Source organism: Filicampus tigris, chromosome 7 (assembly GCF_054856515.1).
Source record: "Filicampus tigris isolate MCC_2025a chromosome 7, RoL_Ftig_1.0, whole genome shotgun sequence".
Classification (NCBI taxonomy): Eukaryota; Metazoa; Chordata; class Actinopteri; order Syngnathiformes; family Syngnathidae; genus Filicampus; species Filicampus tigris.
This window is the reverse complement of record NC_141223.1, coordinates 1147676-1165061: the sequence shown is the minus strand read 5'-3', so window position 1 is coordinate 1165061 and position 17386 is coordinate 1147676. Positions and strand designations below refer to the sequence as shown.

The 17386-nt window shown below is 47.6% G+C and overlaps 1 protein-coding gene across 5 annotated transcripts in view; it reads right to left on the bottom strand.

The window, feature by feature from the left end:
* Nucleotides 1-7: 7 nt before the first annotated feature.
* Nucleotides 8-17386, bottom strand: part of myo7aa (myosin VIIAa) — a 29651-nt gene continuing 12272 nt past the window's right edge. For 4 of the 5 annotated variants that reach the window (XM_086035241.1, XM_086035245.1, XM_086035244.1 and 1 more), the window contains 34 exons: nucleotides 17089-17226; nucleotides 15415-15573; nucleotides 15002-15094; nucleotides 13893-13987; nucleotides 13658-13742; nucleotides 13356-13574; nucleotides 12817-12924; nucleotides 12112-12321; nucleotides 11619-11825; nucleotides 11362-11538; nucleotides 10682-10771; nucleotides 10480-10607; nucleotides 9498-9624; nucleotides 9294-9413; nucleotides 8674-8847; nucleotides 8366-8593; nucleotides 7923-8090; nucleotides 7730-7847; nucleotides 7529-7655; nucleotides 6906-7075; nucleotides 6637-6827; nucleotides 6426-6550; nucleotides 5913-6070; nucleotides 5267-5420; nucleotides 4991-5146; nucleotides 4673-4778; nucleotides 4480-4593; nucleotides 4326-4413; nucleotides 4095-4201; nucleotides 3827-4012; nucleotides 2953-3069; nucleotides 2780-2863; nucleotides 2472-2591; nucleotides 8-2018 (listed from right to left, as the gene is read on the bottom strand). In XM_086035241.1, the coding sequence (XP_085891367.1) occupies nucleotides 1926-2018; nucleotides 2472-2591; nucleotides 2780-2863; nucleotides 2953-3069; nucleotides 3827-4012; nucleotides 4095-4201; nucleotides 4326-4413; nucleotides 4480-4593; nucleotides 4673-4778; nucleotides 4991-5146; nucleotides 5267-5420; nucleotides 5913-6070; nucleotides 6426-6550; nucleotides 6637-6827; nucleotides 6906-7075; nucleotides 7529-7655; nucleotides 7730-7847; nucleotides 7923-8090; nucleotides 8366-8593; nucleotides 8674-8847; nucleotides 9294-9413; nucleotides 9498-9624; nucleotides 10480-10607; nucleotides 10682-10771; nucleotides 11362-11538; nucleotides 11619-11825; nucleotides 12112-12321; nucleotides 12817-12924; nucleotides 13356-13574; nucleotides 13658-13742; nucleotides 13893-13987; nucleotides 15002-15094; nucleotides 15415-15573; nucleotides 17089-17226 (4740 nt within the window). In that variant the 3' untranslated portion in view covers nucleotides 8-1925. The remainder of the gene's footprint in view (nucleotides 2019-2471; nucleotides 2592-2779; nucleotides 2864-2952; nucleotides 3070-3826; nucleotides 4013-4094; nucleotides 4202-4325; nucleotides 4414-4479; nucleotides 4594-4672; nucleotides 4779-4990; nucleotides 5147-5266; nucleotides 5421-5912; nucleotides 6071-6425; nucleotides 6551-6636; nucleotides 6828-6905; nucleotides 7076-7528; nucleotides 7656-7729; nucleotides 7848-7922; nucleotides 8091-8365; nucleotides 8594-8673; nucleotides 8848-9293; nucleotides 9414-9497; nucleotides 9625-10479; nucleotides 10608-10681; nucleotides 10772-11361; nucleotides 11539-11618; nucleotides 11826-12111; nucleotides 12322-12816; nucleotides 12925-13355; nucleotides 13575-13657; nucleotides 13743-13892; nucleotides 13988-15001; nucleotides 15095-15414; nucleotides 15574-17088; nucleotides 17227-17386) is intronic. The other variant, XM_086035242.1, reaches the window with a different exon arrangement.

Below are 17386 nucleotides of genomic sequence, written 5' to 3'. Positions count from 1 at the left end.
ATGAAAGGACAATACGATACATCTTTATTTATATAAACTAAAGTAATGGATAACATTGTACATGGTCCAAACCATTAGCATAACATAATTACCTGCATCATTAAATATATGGTCTGTACTTCCTTTGTGAGTACAATTCATATTTTACACAGATCAAATTCTATTCAAATCGGAACATTTTGCGCAGAAAAAACACTGAGCAACAAAAGGAAAAAACAAAGTTTGGCACTGTGATCATTGAGCTCACTTCTACAAGTTAATTACGACTAACAAACTAATCTTGCTAGCTAACGCCGGAACTAGGATGCTAAAATGCGAAAACGATCGTGTAAGGGCAAAAATATTGACCAAAAATGAAATTTTTCCAACATTTTCCAAGCAGCTCCCTGCTTCAATTCAGCGCAAGCTAATTTAGCACATTAACAAATGTGCCAGCTACCGCTTAAGATACCAAAGATGCTGCAATCCTAAATGTGAGCGTGTTAATAGCCCTGCAAAAAGCATATTCTCTATTACCTATTTGAATTTACTCAACTAAATGAGTAGTATTGCTAAACCCACACTATTTTTTTTCACACACCTAAAAACATCCATGCTAACTTTTGGGAAATAAGTATTAGCTGGTCACATGATGCATTTGCTACTTCTTACACGTCTTGCCTGGAAGTACATTTAAAAAATATGGAATATGTTATATTAACAAAAGTATTTTCTGGCCACATGATGGTTGCTACGCACAATTTCCTGCCTGTAATTCCTGGTTTGGGAGAAAAAAAAAAAAGCCAAGTACAAATTAATTTTTTCAGGTCACATGACAAATGTTGCCTTGTTTCGAGGCGGAATTTGTGCGAAAAGCAAATTGCCAAAGGCATTTCCTGGTCACATCAGTTTGCATTGTTGCTTGGCAGAATTTGTGCCAACGAGCTCAGTAGGCATTGTTATTTCATGGTCGCGCTAACCTAGCATTGAGCTGTTAGCATGTCTTACAAGGTAGTTGGTCCTGGTCATGAGGTGCTTTCTCCTTGTGGCGAGGCAGAATGTATGCCTGCTAGCGCAAAAAATAGATCGGAATTGCACAGTGCAGCACAGTGTACGCTATATAGACAAAAGTATTTCCTGTTGTCGTGACATCCTTGTTCTTTGTCGCTTGGCTGAATTTGCATTTGCGCCTAACCCGAGTAAAAAAAACAAAGAAAATGGAAAATGCTACTTGTTACTAGGCAGAATTTGTGCCTGTAAACCTGGTAAAATAGCAAAATTACAAATCGACAAAGTACTTCGTATTGTTGTTTCTTTTTGTCGCTAGGAAGAATTGATATTTATAAAGTAAAAAAAATATCGACGGCCAAAATGCACATCCTCCTGTCCGACACGTTTCAACAAATCCAGGTCCAGAGAGTAAAAATCCTGCCGCAGTTTGTCTTTAGCCACAGGTGCTTCTACTCAAGAGCTTGTTTACCTGCCGGTTGAGTTGCGTCACCTGTGACGAACGACAAACTGCGGCAGGGTTTTTATTTTTCTGGACCTGGATTTGAAACCTGTCAGACAGGAAGATTTGCATTAGGGCCGTCGATATAGGTTAGCTTAGCATTGACCAGTTAGCGCACCTCGAAGCTACGGTGTCACTATGTTCCCCACAATTAAGTATGTTTTTCTCCTCAGAGGTAGTCGTCCTCGCTGGATGACTCGTCCTCGTTGTCACGGTAACGCTTGTGGTCGTCGCTGGGACCTTCGCCGGGGTCGTCGTCGCTTTCGCTTTGGCTTCCGCCCGAACTCTCCCCGGGCGTCTTCCGGGGTTCCGAGCCGACAGAAGGTCGGCGACTCATCCAGCACAGCTGCTGGCCGAAGGTCCGCCCCCAGCTGCAGCGCTGGCCGATGGGGCGCAGCAAGCGGGCCAGCTCGGCGGCCTGCTGCCAATAAGACGTTCACTTGCTGTGAGCGCGCTCAGACCGCTGCTTGTTCATGGCGGTCAGCATCTGGCTGATGTATGACGTCAGCAGGTCGTCCATCTTGTAGCCCTGAGAGCGATGCGGGTCACAAATGACCAATTAGGGATTTAATTGTCTTTTTTTCTGACTAATCAAGTTAAGTCACGGGAGGCGTTTGTTTGGACGGACACATACTGAAAATTTAAGAACGCATGGAGTTGTTCCCTCGAGTGTATAGAATTGTTGCTAGGCAGAATTTGTGACTGCAAGACTAGTAAAGGAAAACAAATGCAAATGGAAAAGTATTTCCTTTTTGCTCTTTGTTGCTGGGTAGAATTTGTACCTGTAAGCCCAGAAATAAAACTGAATTGTAAATTGGAAGAAAAAAAAAAAAAAAGTATTTCCTGTGTTTGCTCCTTGTTGCTAGGCAGATTTTGAGCCTTTAAGCTTTCTAAAAAAATCGATTTGAAACTATGCTGACATAAGTATTTGGCCACTTTTCATTTATTGACTTTTCTCCATATGAAAGATTTTGTGACCCACCAGAGAGGTCTCACAAAGGAGTTTGCTTCCCCTGACGAGGTTTCCGATGGTGATGTGGAAGTATGTGTTCCCGCTGCTCCAGTTGGAGATCTTGGTGAAGGGATGAGTGATCAGAACGTCCTGCCGGGACAAAACAATGACATAACGACACCATCAGTCGCATGGTGGCGTTAAATTCCCCAGTGAGAGCCAACTTCCCGTTTTGTAAATTCCTGGTTAAATTCCTGTCAATTTCCATGGAAGATTGGAAAACTGCCCAAATGTTGCAACCCTGTTAATTTTCCGCTTCTTTGATCAAGCAAACCAACCTTGCTCTTTGGATCGATGAGACTGACTCCATGTTTGTTGATGGCGATCAGGAGGATCTCTGGGTAGTTGGGCTCTGTGGTTTGCTGAAGACAAAGTCAGAATGAATCTGGCCATGAAGCAGCATTGGGTTCAAAGAGACGAAAGGATAGAGACAGGTGCTTCCCATTTTTACCTTGACTTCAAAGAAGGCGGAGCCAAAAGTCGACCATTTGTAGATGATTTTCAGAAACATCAACTTGGCTTCTTCTCTGGATTTTCCGGCTTGCTTGTTGAAGAAGGCCACCACGGACTGTCTCACGCAAAAACAACCCACACAACATTTCCAGTGACTAGAAATTTGACGACATTTTGCTGCACGCTTTGAATGGGGGAAATGTAGTGCCATCTGGCGACCATAATTACTCGAAAGTGGCAGCTTTCAACCAAAGCCTTCATTATTTCTTCGGGTCTTGAGAATTTTTGGTTTTCAGATTTCATGTTGCCAAGTCAATCTGTCATCGGGGCTGAACGTTCAAAAGATTTGAACAACCCCTGGAAATGGCTAAAATGCACGGGTGACTTGAGACTTTTTGGTGGTCTATTCATAATCGAGTCGCCAACCAAATTTCATGTTGCTAAATCCAAATGGTTGACTTTTCAAGAGATTTGAAGCACCCCTGGCGGTGGCAGACTTGACGTGTCTTTTCAGGCACGGCGTCTTGAGAGTTTTTCGTAGGTCTACTCAAGGTTGACGCGCTTACTAAATTTCATGTTGCCAAGTCTAACAGACATTGGGGGCTGAATTTTCAAACGGCTTGAGGAACCCTTTGGTGGTCAAAATGAACCAAAAATGTCTCGTTTGAACCAAAGTGGCAGCAGGCGCCTTGGTTCCATGTGGGCATGGCTTCGGAAGATTTTTGTGGGTCTGCACGTGACAAACATGCCCAGCAAATGTTTATGTTGCTTAGTCAAACTAGCTTCAGGGTGCTGAATTCCAAAAGGAAATCCATCCAGCCAACATGAGCTCAAAGTAAGTGTTTGAGTTGGAAGAACGTTTCCAGGTTTACCCTCTTCCAGTCGTCCGGAGACATTTGGCGGATGAGATCCTGAGGCACCAGCTCACGCAGCATCTTGGGAATGGTAGGAAAGTGGGACTTGTCGTCCTCGAACTTGACGCGGTAGATGAGCGCCGCCAGCTGGAAGACTTCGTCTCGCGAACACTTGTGGTAGCCGCGTAAGTATTTGGGCAGCTCCTGGTCGGAGGCGGGCGTCGTCACAAAATGGAACAGGTTGTCTTTTCTTTCTGAAGTCGTCTTCTCACAGGACAGGACTCACCTGGTAGTAGTGGAAGATGGAGTCGGCAAAAGAGTCCTTCCCCGGAACGGTGCTGGTCCACAACTTCTTCATGAAGAACACCTGATAGGTCAGAGAGGGAACAGCTCCTGCAGGGTAAACAACACGTTTGATTTGGTTGTCGTTCAACTTTCACACAAAACGCCGAAAAGGTCCCAAATGTTCACGTTCACGCCAAGCGCCAAGTCAAAGCAGCGTCCTGTGGATTTATACCGTCTTTAACTGGCCGCGATTTCTTGATCCAGTCTGTCAAATGTCGGACAAAGTCAAAGAAGAAGTCTCCCTCCGGGACGCTTATGACCTGAAACGCCAACGGGGAGCTCAATTAGTGAAGCTGCTCCTGCTCTGAAGAGAAAAGCCAAAGCACCTTGTCCGAGATCTTGACAAAGAGGCTGAAGCCTTCGGAGGATTTGAGCAGCAGCCTGCTGGAGATGTTCTGACAGAAGTCCTTGGCTTTGGTGCTGGACTCCACCTCAAAGGCCTTCACCAAGTTAGCAAGATTGACTTTATAGTCCCCACATTGTCTTTTACACATTTGTGTGTGTGTGTGTGCGTCGCACCTCGTCCGTGTCATCGGGGAAGTAAACCTTGTGGAAGATCTGCGTGGTCTTGTGCTGGATGGCCTCCACTTCCACCAGATGAGGAGGGTACTTCCGGGACCCGTTTCTGTTACCACACAAACACGGCTTGGTCCGCATTGGAAATATTTAAACTAAACTTTCGTGTTACGTCTACACGTTTATATCATTTACTTCTTGAATAATTGCTCGTTTTATTTACTGTAAATAATAAAAGAAAAAAAAAACAAAACCAGGACCCTTGTCTAGATGCAAAATCGATGTCAAAGTAATAAGATTGCGATTTGTTCCGACGCTAACCGTAAGGCTTTGTGCAGCCTGTGCATGCAGTCGGCCGAGAGCGGGTGTTGCCTCTTGGACTGCAGGAAGCGCTGCACGTGCGGCAGCAGCGCGTTGCTGGGAGGAAAAAGGCCCGTGCACAGCCACAGAAGCTCCCAGCCTTTCTCCTCGCTGTACCTGCCGCCACCAACGCACACAATTCGCTCGGTCAAGTCGCCAAGGTCGACTTTGGGGCCCGTTTCATTTCTGCCATGTCCGCCGCGGTCGGCGTGGAGCCCGTCGGCGGTGAGTACGCACTTGACGTGGTTGTCTGTTAGTTGCTTGATGATCTGGCAGCAAATCTCGTCCTTCAGGGGTTCAGCCTTCAGCGCGCCCTCGAAGATCTGGTCCGTCAACTCGTTGACTGAGCGAGTGCGTTTGGATGGGTAGTCGCCCATGTACTTCATCACAGGTAGGACACACGCTAAGGAAAATGCTTCTTTTGATTGGTACGGTTAAAAACAGACGTAGGAGCAATCTGGCAATGCTGTAGTAACAACATGGTTATAATGTCATTTAAAACATTTTGTAATAACAGTAACGTGGTAAGACCTTGTTAATAGCAGGGTAACAACAACATATGTTGATGTCTAACAACAGGTAAAAACATTGTAACATAGTGATCACATCATAATGTGTAATAACATTGTAACAAGATTTTAAAATGGCGATATCATGGTTCTAACGTGGAAGTGGCGTAACAACATGTAATACTCGTAACAACAGTAAAAACGTAACATGACATAGTAACGAGATGGTAATGTTATAAAGTGGGAAAAACATGCTTATACCATGGTACTAACAGTAATAAAATTGTAACAAATTGGTAGTAACAGTAATAAGAATGTTGTAATAAGTAATTAGCATAGTAAGAAGATAGTAGTAACTCGATGGGAAAAGATATCGATAAAGGCCATGCAAGCTTCCTGAGCGAGCTCCTCGTGGTGGACCACCTTCTTCAGCAGTGGCTGTTTGAGAGGCTCCCTGGTGCAGCTCCACAATTTGTCCTTGCCTCGATTCTTGGTGACCATCACCCTGCTCAGAGTGTGTTTGGGGGGAGGCCTGCACCAAGAACATTGATTATGTTACCACTCTCGCGTTTGTTGTGTTGGGTTTTAAGCCTGGGTTAGGGTGTCAAATTAGGGCGTCAAGTGGGCTTGGCTGACTTAAAACGCTCGTTTGAAAGCCAAAGCTTTAATAAAACCCCAATCCTGATTATGAAACCTTGTTTGAAACCTCAATTTGAAATTGAAACCGTGATAGTAAGGCAAGTTATGAGCCGGGACGAGAAAGGAAACTCCATTTGTTGTACACGCCCCAAAACTTTAGCTCATGCTGTGTACTTCATTTGGAGCTCAGGATAAGTGCATGTGACAAAAGTCTACTGGCCTATTCGTGCGTGCATGTGTGTGTGTACCTAAAGTAGTCATAGGAGAACTCCTCCAGTGTGTACGGTTTGACAGAGTCTTCACTGTCAGGCAAGACAAGTTGTGAGACTCTTAGTGACTGCTGTCTCTGATCCGGCGTCATGGTGACCAGCGCCTGATCGGTTGGATGACATCATCAACAAGAGCAGCAGCAAGTCATCTGCGCCTGATTGGTAACTGTTCTAGGTCTTGTTATCTCACCACAATCTCCTGCTGCGGTCGCGTCATGCTGGGCAGGACGTAGACCGAGTCCGCCGGAAAGTCTCCTCTCTGATTAGTCCTCTCATTGACGCCGTGCGCCCAGCCCGAATTGAGAACCTGCTCACCGGTGTCCTGGTCTAGCAGGATCAGGTCTCCCTTCTGGAAACTCAGGAACGTGGATGGTTCACCATCTGCCAAAGAGTCACAGAACAACTTGTGACTTCCTTGCGGACTTCTAGAACACATGCCCAAGTCTAGTGAGAGCATACTCTGGTTGGGACTGTCCTGTAGTGCCACCACAAACTTGGACCTGTTCCTCAGGCCTTCCAGGAAGGTCACCACCAGGTCACGGATGTCCTCGGCATTGTTGGAGGTAAAGGTATACTCTTCTCCTTTGATGGTCGCCAGCGTGAAGCTCTGACTCTGCAACTTTCCTCCCCTCAAAGAACAACAAACACGTATCGTTAATTACTCGTACGCAGGAAATTTAGTGATCCGCACCCTTGATGCTCTGGACTTCAAGAAGCAACCCGGCACCTGCCTTCCAATCCCGTCCTGGTCTCTCTATCAATGGTCTTTTGGCCTACCCTCTGTTTCCAGGCAAAGTCCTTCAACACTTGAGGGACCGTCGCCCCAACACAGTCAAAACAGATCACCGTCACTCAGAACACAGAACGGACTACAGTTCCCGGCATGCCTCACCCGCTACTGGACACCACAGCGATTTCTCGGAAAGAGACTTCTCAAATTACCTTCTCCTCGGCATTCAACCTCGTCGTCGCCAAACAAAGTTCTTACAGAGTTGAGGACTGTTGCCCCAACAGTTGCCATTTCAATCATTATAAATCTTACAGAGAACAGAGGAGGGGCTACGTTTCCCAGCATGCCTCACCTGCTGCTGGACACTGCGGTGATTTCTGGGAAGGAGAGTTCGAGCAGGACCTGCTCCTGCTCGTCCACAAAGTAAACGCCGGTCCAATTGACGGCCACGATGAGGTCGTTTTTGGGTAGACTTGGACCTGTTGAGCAGAGAAAGCAAATCAGCAGCTTTTCTCCAATGCAATACTTTGTGAGACCGCTCATTGATTCCCACCGGACAATTTGAACGCTTCATAGAATCGAGAGAAGAGCAGAGGCCACTTGTGACGAGCAAAGTCCACCACTTCCTCTTTCACCTTCTGCGGATCAAACCTCTTCTGGGTGTAGATGCCCTGAACAACCGAGCGCAAAAGAGGATTTGACTCCTTTTGCTGATGAAAATCATCACATCCACTTCTGAGGCACACCTTTTTGTGTGCCGCCATGATGAAGTGAGCCCACTTCTCCACCGTCTTGGAGGTGCTGATCTCTCTGTCGGGGACGTAGGACGGGATGAGGCTCAGCAGGCGCTCCAGCAGGACCTCGGAGCCGTAGTCCACATAGTACTGCTGGGACGCCAGCTCTGCTAGGTCGTCCTTTGCCAACGGAAGAGAAGGATTCTTGACTCAAAGTTAGGGTTAAGAAGAGAAGGAACACATCTTAAGAAGGAGCACGTCGAAAGGGGAGCAGAAGAAGCCGCTTTACTCAAAACAAGCAGAAGGGTAGAAGGAGCATGTCTACAAAAGAGAAAGACCATGTCCACAGAAGAAAAGATGTCTACAAATCAAGGAAAGAAAAAGGAGCATGTCTACGGAGGCGCGGGACCTTCTGTAACGAAGAACTGAAAGGATCAGGGAGTATTTCTACTCACCCGCTCGCAGCGGTACTCTCCAAATTTGACGCCCCTGACGGTTTGCTGGTAGATGAGGTTGGTGGCAACCGTGTCGTCGGAGGCGCAGTGCCACGGTGTGAAGATCTCCTTCCTGAAGAAGAGCCTCCAGGGGGCGTTCCTCTCCTGGGCTCCCTGCTCCTTGGCGTACTGCTCGCACTGCGACACGGCGTCCATCACGTGGTCGCTCCCGCTGCCCAAAGATGACACCTGCGCCAAATCAGATCACAATCGTGAGACGCTCTTCTGCCGGGGAGAGAACACAAGCTCGTGCGCACACATCAGCGAACCTTATCAAAGAGCGCAATGTAGAGCGAGAAGCCAAATCGGTCTTGCAGGCCGATCTTGTCGGACAGCGTGTTGCAGAGCTCCTTGGCGGTGGTCGCAGAGTCCGTCAGCAGCGTTTTGGTGGTTCCGTCCATGAACGTCACCGGCAGCATGATGGCTTTCTTGGACTTGGTGGCCTGGATGTGAATTTAGCAACTGTCATTTCACTCACTCTGGATTAGTTGTGCACATTTTTGGGTAGACTACTCAGAAAAATGACAGATATTGAGGATTATGCTGAAATTTCAGGACGAACCTCAAATACGCTGTAATCTTTACAGGCGAACTCAACTTTTGAATGCTCCTGCCTAACTGGTCAGTGCTTCAGTGCTTTTCGCACAACTTGCTCCTCTTTAACGAGGAGTTAAACTGCAGACTTCCCAACAGGTGCTTCCATGAATCCATTGAATGGTTACGACAAAACATTTCCTGGTTCAGTTAGAATTGATGTTCACCGCTGAATAGTTGCACGTGTGCATTCAAAGGTTTACAGAAGCTTCATTTTATTTGAGGCTTTACCTGAACTTGCAACTCAAAAGCTAATATGGCAAACTTTTTTGGTGAGCGGCGTATGTGCGGGCACCTGTAGCTCCAGCCAGGATGGCGGTTGTGTCCTGGTGCCATTAACGAAAGTTCTTCTCAGTCGTTCTTCACAGTACGGCGCATAACCTGGCGGCCCGCTGCTGATGTAGTTTCTCAGGTACTGCAGGTGAATGTGCAACAAGACCATAGCGTCATGTTACTTAACGAGACTAACGAGTATGGATCAAAGAGTCGGCGGCCTGACCTTGAGGAACTTGTCTGATGGCGCGAAGCAGCCGACACACAAACTGATGAGGATCCAACCTCGGGCGTGCGAGCTCTTGGACGGGTTCTGACTCAGCTGTTTGCAGATCTGACAATAGATCTCATCCCTAATGCACAGACACAATGAATTGTTGCCAGCCCTCAACATCATTGAAACCCAAGTCCTCCTGAGTCAAAAGGAAGTCCATTCATCAATTTCTACAGCACTTATCCTCTTTAGGATCAGGCCCCAGCTGACTTTGGGCAAGAGGCGGGGTACACCCTGGACCGGTCAACAGCCACACTCACATTCACACCTATGGACAGTTTTGAGTCTTCAGTGAACCTAACATGCATGTTTTCGCAATGTGGGAGGAAGTCGCAGTACCCGGAGAAAAGTGACGCAAGCGTAGGGACAACCTGTAAACTCCACAATAGATGGCAAAGCTCAGCCACCTTCTTACCTTCTTTTTGGGGGGATTAAGCAGACCGCAGTGACTAACAGGACCATAAAATGACACCAATTAGACCAGCAAAAGACAAGAAAGTACAGATGAGCGTGACCATTTACAACTCTGGAAGTGACTGATAATATTTGATGTTGAATCCTAAAATGACAACAATGCAAGTGACGTGGTTGAATTGATGGGGATCGAGACCAAAATCTCGGGGTGGCATTCTGGAGGGATTGTAAACGGCTTTCCGACATTTCGTTGGGACAGCTGACCAAACAATTGCAGCGGCCAATCGTCAGTCGAGGAGACAAAGGGACGAATGATCAGTTTCAGTTGAAACGGAGAGAACATGAACTTGGACCTAAGTTTAGAAATGTTTATAGGTGGGGAAAGCGGGAATGTTTTTCAGTTTTAATATGTTCATGGCCTGGTCCATAATGAGCCCAAAATTGAAGCCAGGAAAACCAGGCATCCGAAGCCCGAGTCCATATGGGCTCAAATCTTGGATGCAGTTTTCATTTTTTTTACCTCAGTGCCGGCCTCAGGATGCCATTCCCGATGATGAAGTGAAGTTTCTCCAGGTTTGACGTTGGCCGGTCCTCCAGCATGCTGTTGCCGTGGAGACCGTGCTCGCCATCATTGAGGCGCTTGGTGACCTGAAAGTGGCCTGTCGCTTTTTAACTTTGCAGGACATAGCAGCCGAGGATCAAATTTTTTTTTTCTCTCCTACCTCCTCGGTGATCTTGGATTTCTTCTTCAGGGTGAGAGACACCAGCTTGTGTCGGATGCTGTTCTTGCGATGACTGTCGGGTTGAGGAGTCTGCAAACGGGAAAAGAGAATTGGGACAGAGCAGAAATGATGAAACAAGTACGCTCGCTTCCAGAACAGAGAAATAAATCACGTGTGTTCAGTTCCCAGAAGAACCAGAGCGCAGAAAATAAAACATGTATGTTTGTTTCTTCCAAGAACCATGATGGGAAAATCCATTCCATACTACTAGAACTGGCTTCATAAGGATAGTCCAAGAGGAAAGTGTCCACTGATCTCGCAGTGTCACAGAGTGTCGTCAGCCAGAGATACTGCAGGAATTTCTGTGACTCTTCTAGTCTGAACAAACAGTTGGAAATGTTGATTCGAAAGTTTCAAGAATGTTAAAGTCAGTTCCTCTTTTAGGGTATCTCAGGTTCATCCTCAAATTTCACCCGAAAGTATCCTGAACGTTTTGTGAAGAATGCAAGCTTGATTCCTCAAAGCACCAGAACTAGAAATGTAACGTGTGTTCAGTTCCTTTAAGAGACTAAACGGTCTTAGATGGTTCCCAGACCAGATACATGAATTGAAGACTTGTCATGAAGTTTAGTCAGAGGCTTGTCTCCCCCACCTGATCCCCCCCCCACCCCCCACCTCACCTCTGCCTCTCCCTGAAGAGCCTGCAATTCCCTCTTGTACGTCTTCTTGCCTAGGGTTTCGTAGATCTTGGTCATGACTGGAATCTTCTCAGTCCCGTCACTGATGGCCGTGTGGTATTTGGGCTCGGGCAGATCCCCCATGAACCTCAGCACCGTGATCCACACGGCCAGAGCCGCCTAAAACCGGGATGAGGTACACACGGTCATGGTCATTTCAAGAATTGATCAATCGATTAGCTGTAACGTCTTGGGCCCACCAGCTGGTCTCCTTCATCCTCGTGAAAAAGCAGCGGCTGCTTGAGCGGTCTGCGGACGTACGTATGCGTAGTGGTTCCCTGGAAGTAGGTGGCGGCAAACTTGGCAAACTTGTACTCAGATAGATCCTCCTCCTCGTCATCCTCCGGCAGAGGAAGAGCCTCGTCCAGATCCTCCTCCTGCAGCTCCCGGTGGGTCCGCTCCAAGTCCTGCGGACGAGGTGGGGACACCAGCCCGGAAAAGTTCAGCTCGGCAGCGGTTAACCCGCTGACCTCCATGCTGGACGTTTGTGTCCACATCACGTCGGTTTTATAATCAGCGGTGTTAATGCAAAAAGAATGAAACGTCCATTGGGGTTGGGGATTTTTGTCTCATGTTGTGGATCTAACACTATGCAGTAAAGGAAAACAACATAAAAATGGCCCATGACCGATCTGAAAGTGCGTTAAAATGCAACAAGGCCGACTGAGGGTTTAAACATTCAGGGAGAGTTACCTCAAAGCCGGCAGGAGCCTGCCCCTCCTGGCCCGGAAAGGAGCTGGTGGTTCCCAGGAAGCCGAACATCTTGTCCACCATGTCCGAGTCGTTGACGGGCTCCAAGCGGGCTCGCTCCGTCTGCTGGAGCAGCTCCTTCTTCCTCCTGGCCTCCTCCTTTTCCTTCTTCTCGCGCTCGGCGTCCTCTTTGGCCAGCTGGACCAGACGCTCCTGCCGAGGAGTTGATCATTTCCGATGGGAAAAAGTTGGACTTAGTGTGTCGACTTGACATAATACGGTGTCCACACTGGGTTTCTCCGCCCACAACTCGGAAACTAGGCTCGGCCAAGATCCAGAACCACTTTCAAGCAATGGCGAGATCGTACAGCGAAGTTGAAACTGAGGCGCGCTGTTTTAGCTTCTGATATGTGGCGCAAACGTCAATGTTTGGTGAAGTGGGAAAACATGAGAGGGCGGGCGGATAGCTTTTTGCCCGTTTGTCCACCGCATGCACCACATGGAAGCATCCTCTGCAATAGCGATTCTCAAAGTGAGGTTCATTTTCTTGCGGTACGTGAAACAAACACAACCCAAGTACAGATCAGCTGTATTTAACTTTTAAGTTCAATACATTTGCATGTAATCTTCACGAATTGTTTGTCAACATTTCAATCATTGTTGTGATCCAAAAGCTTAATATGCCTGTCCTCAAATGTGAAATCTTACTTGATGTTTGCGTTCTGCTTCGGCTTTGGCTCTCTTGGCAGACATCTGGTTCCTCAGCTTGGTCTCCTCGGCCAGACGCATCTTCTCAGCCTCCAGCCTTCTTCGGTACTGGCGCGAGACACACAAGAGTCCAAGTAAGTTCCGGTCGAGCGTGCTTAACAGCACGAGGACGTAGGGCTGGGCGATACGGCCTCGAAAGAAAATCACAAAAATCCAATTGGGATTGCCAACCGTTTTTTTGCCCCTTTGCTGGGAGAAAAAGCAAATGACAATGACTTGATTCAAAACATACGGAACGCAATGCAAAAATGTCCGACGGCACAAAATGTCTTGCGCAAACCCGATGATGGAGAGTTAGCTTGGCGAATTCGTAAATTCCCGACTACGAACATGCAGCGCTTAACAGGAACGGAATCGCTCAGTTGTATTTTCACTTCACTCGAGTGGCTTGTAATTGGAGAAAACGGTAAGTTGGGGCACAGGCTACCACTTTACCCGCGGCCGTCTGTTGTCGTCAGACGTTTTGAAACGTGCCCTACCTCGCCTCTGAGCCTGCGGTAGAGCCTGCGTGCGATCATCCCGCGGGTGTACGCCTGGATGCTGATGACGGCCCACAGTCGGTGTCTGAAGGCCCGGCGCACCAGGAAGCCTCGGCATCGGCCCTGGAAGCCGCTGATGCGCTGGCGAGCCGCGTGGTACGACGCGCACAATTTCCTGGAGCGCACCAGAGCCTGCAGGCGAGAGAAGCCCGCCCGCATCTGAAAGGACAAGGACCAGGATCTCGTCTCCACACGGGCACCACATGACACACTCGATTGGATGTGATGAGAACGATCCTCACGGCGCCGTAGTTCTTCCTGCACTGGTATCCTCGCCACGTCTTCTGGATCAGCATGGCCGACTTCCTCATCCTCAGGAAGTTGGATCTGACGATACGACGACAGAATGTAATGACTGACAGATTCCTGTCGGTGGTGCTGTTTCATTGCATATTCTAGAAAACGGTTGGATGCAAAGACTTCCCCCCCGCGGTCAAAGAGATGATCCCGGATGTCGAAGCCAATGCAGACCCCTACCGGTCTTTGAAACCTCGCACCACCTTCTGGATGAGGACCACCTTGTCGGTGATGGCCTTGTCCCTCTCGATCTCCAGCAGCATGTCGTGATGATCCTGCGGAACCAACGGCTCGTTAGCCGTCTCCGTGGAGGCCATTCGCATGCTTGGTGGGCCCGATTTGAATGAGGCCGCGTGTGGAACGCGAGGCAATATCGTGCCCGCCCCTCACTGAAAACGGCAAACAATCACTGAGACAATCTCTGAAATCAGTGACTGTCTGCCTTTTCTTATTATTGGACCCTTTGCACTGCGGTTTGTCTGTCGGCTTCCTGTCAGGAAAGAGAGCGTGATGCTCCTTCCTGCACTTTCTACTTCCTGTCAGGCTTCCTGGAGGCCAGCCTGAAAGCAAACAGCCGTCCAGAGACTCACACAAAGTCCACGTCACCGAGCGAGTCGCTCGTGCGTGACCCGAAACGGAAACCGACCCAAATGATTACAAAAGCCCGATCATCTGATAAAACAACATCAAAACAGAAAATATGAGGCCGGTCATCAAAACGACTTCCTGTCTGCAATTGGCACAATTGGAAACAATCACATCCAAACTTCTCTCACACGGGAATCCGCTGCAGTTGTTGGGCTAGTCCCAGTCAACTGTGGAGGACCATCAACATATCTCTGCCCACATCATAGTCTGGGAAAAAAAGGGCCATTGAGGGACGACGGAAGGGTGTGCGCAGCGCAGACGCATGACGAATGACGGACGCTCAGTTTGCTCTGATAATAATAATAATAATAATAAATAACCTCCGACGTAGCTGTCTCAATACTTGTGTCCATATAGAATTAGAGCTAACAAGTGCATGCAGCGGCTACTTGGTTCTTGAATATAACAGCGACCTATTTGTTACACGTGACAGCTAGTTAGCGCATATGAGCTCGTTCCAGAAGTGCGGAACAAGTTTGATTCGTGTTAACTTGCTTGATGTGTCCCAATCACTTTCTCTATATAGTGCACGTACAAACTTTGGCGAAATAAGTTGATGGGCATAATGAGAGGCTCATTGCAGTAGTTGAACTCACATCGGCAGTAGTTGAGTGGCATTGTGTGGGATTATTACGAGTCACCTTGAGGAAGATCTTGGTCTTTCCCATCTGCCAGTCGTCGTCTCGGCCCAGCACGGCCTCTGCGATCCTCTGGCAGGTTCCCCTCAGATCCTCCTGGAAGACACACACGCAAATGCCAGTACGGCGCTAATATTGATCCGTCGACGTAGAGGACAAAGAGTATGACCCTTGAGTGTCGTTATACTGTCAGTCTACACGTGTTGCTGCGCCGTTTGCGTTCACCGCGTTGCTTAAGTGGTTCAAGCGCGGCATCGTCACATGCCGTTTAGCATTAGCATTAAGTTATCTGGCTGAAAAGGCGCCCGGATCTGAAGTCTGCGCTCGCAGGCCAAAGCCCAAAAATGGGCGGGCGGCTCGTGTCTCGACATCCCAAGGCGGCGCTGTGTCTGATCTTGTGGCATGAAAAACGCTACCTGCTTGTAGGCGGGTTTGACTCCAGGCATGAGCACGCGGTAGCGGTCCACAAACTCCACAAAGGTGTAGCGGATGGGATAGCCTGCGCGACGGATGCGAATGGTCTCCATCATTCCAGAGTACCTCAGCTGGCGCACACACAAATCCCGATCAAACAGCTGCAACACACACACACACACACAAACACACACACACCCCCACACACACACACACAAGCTAAGTTATTACACGTGACGTTAGTGCATGTCTAACAGCTTGTTTACATGTCACAGACATTTGTTTATTGCATGTCAAAGTTAGTTAGTGCACATGGCAACATCTTTTCATTACTTGTAAAGAATTAGCTGTCACGTTCCACGTCAAAACTCATCTTTCCACACAGGTAACTAGCTGTAGCATGAAATAAGCGCTGTTGATGTTGATACACAAGTACCGGTTTCATACACCAACTCGCTGTTACATTTACAAACAAGCTGTAACGTGAAATCACTAGCACTTTCATGCTTCAGCTAGCTGTTAGCGACTAGCTGCGACATGCAACAACGACTGCTTTTGTCACACATAAATAAGCATTTGTTACATTTGGGAAGTTGCCGTCACATTTATGAACGAGCTGTGACACGAAGTCTGCGACCGGCTGCATTTTCATACCGTAGCTGCGGGTTCATGGGGACTTGTTACATGCAATAAGTAGATGTTACAGTTACTAGCTAGCTGTCAATAAAGAGGACATTACAGCTAACAAATAAGTAAGTATGTTACATGCACTAACTAGCGTTTACATGTGGTTAATGAGCTCATCTTGTCTTGCGTTGTCTATGTTCAATACTTTGTTTTTCTTAAGGTTTTTATTTACCTCTAGGTAAATTTGAAAAAAAGAATTATTGTCACGTTTACATGGAATAAATCAATATCTGTTTTATGCACTAACTAGCTGTTGAAATAGAATAAACAAAACGTTCCATCTACGAAAGATGTAGCTGTACATGTAACCACTATTTGTGTGTTACAACAACAGTAGTTACTACATGTATCAACGTATTAGCAAATGAAGCAGCTACTTGTTTTGTATTTGTGACAGCAAGCTCGTAAAAAGCTAGTTTAAAGTGGAAACTTTTTTTTTTCAAAAATATTTTCTGTGCAAGCCCACTAGTTGAAAGCGGGCATTCCGATAAATATTGCGTTTGTGGAATAAGTGTTAATCCACTCGTTTTTAGCCATCTCTGGGGGCGGCCATTTTGTCTTCCGTCGACTGAAAATGACATCGCAACTGCTCACAAGGACCAATCACGGCTCAGATTCAGAAAACAGGTCAACCGCGATTGGTCGTTGTCAGCAGTTGTGATGTCATTTTCAGTCGACGGAAGACAAAATAGCCTGCTGGGAACATGTTCTTGAAAAAAAAAGATGTTTGGCTTGACTTCCGCTTTAAATAAGAAGTTGTCCCTGCTTATTTCATGATCAAGCTGCTTTGTGAACGGAGCAGCCGCTTACTCTTACTTGTTACGCTCTTCTAACAATTCCTTCTCACGTGTGCAAGCTGCACGGGAAACAAGTCGTCACGGTTCATTATTTGCAGCCACGTGACGCGTTACAGCCGGCTGGCAAACGTAACACGTTTCCATGGTAACCCGCGGCGTTACCAAGACGGTCGTGCGCGCACGGGGACTCACCATGGGCTTCTTGTACTCGTTGGGTTTGATGCAGCGGACGAAAAAGGGCTGGCAGACGCTCAACGTTCTCATCAGCAGCTCCAGAGATTTTTTGAACTGACTGCTGAGAGTGGGAGAACGCTTCCTGGTTTCTGCCCCCTACACACACACGCGCGCACACCCGCACACCCGCACACACACACACACACACACACACACACACACAAAGTTGGTCGTTTGTGTCCTTCCTGACCTTCTTCCTCTTTATGTCTCAATGTTTCAAACATTTTGTTGATTGTGTCCAGTGTGTGTAGAACAG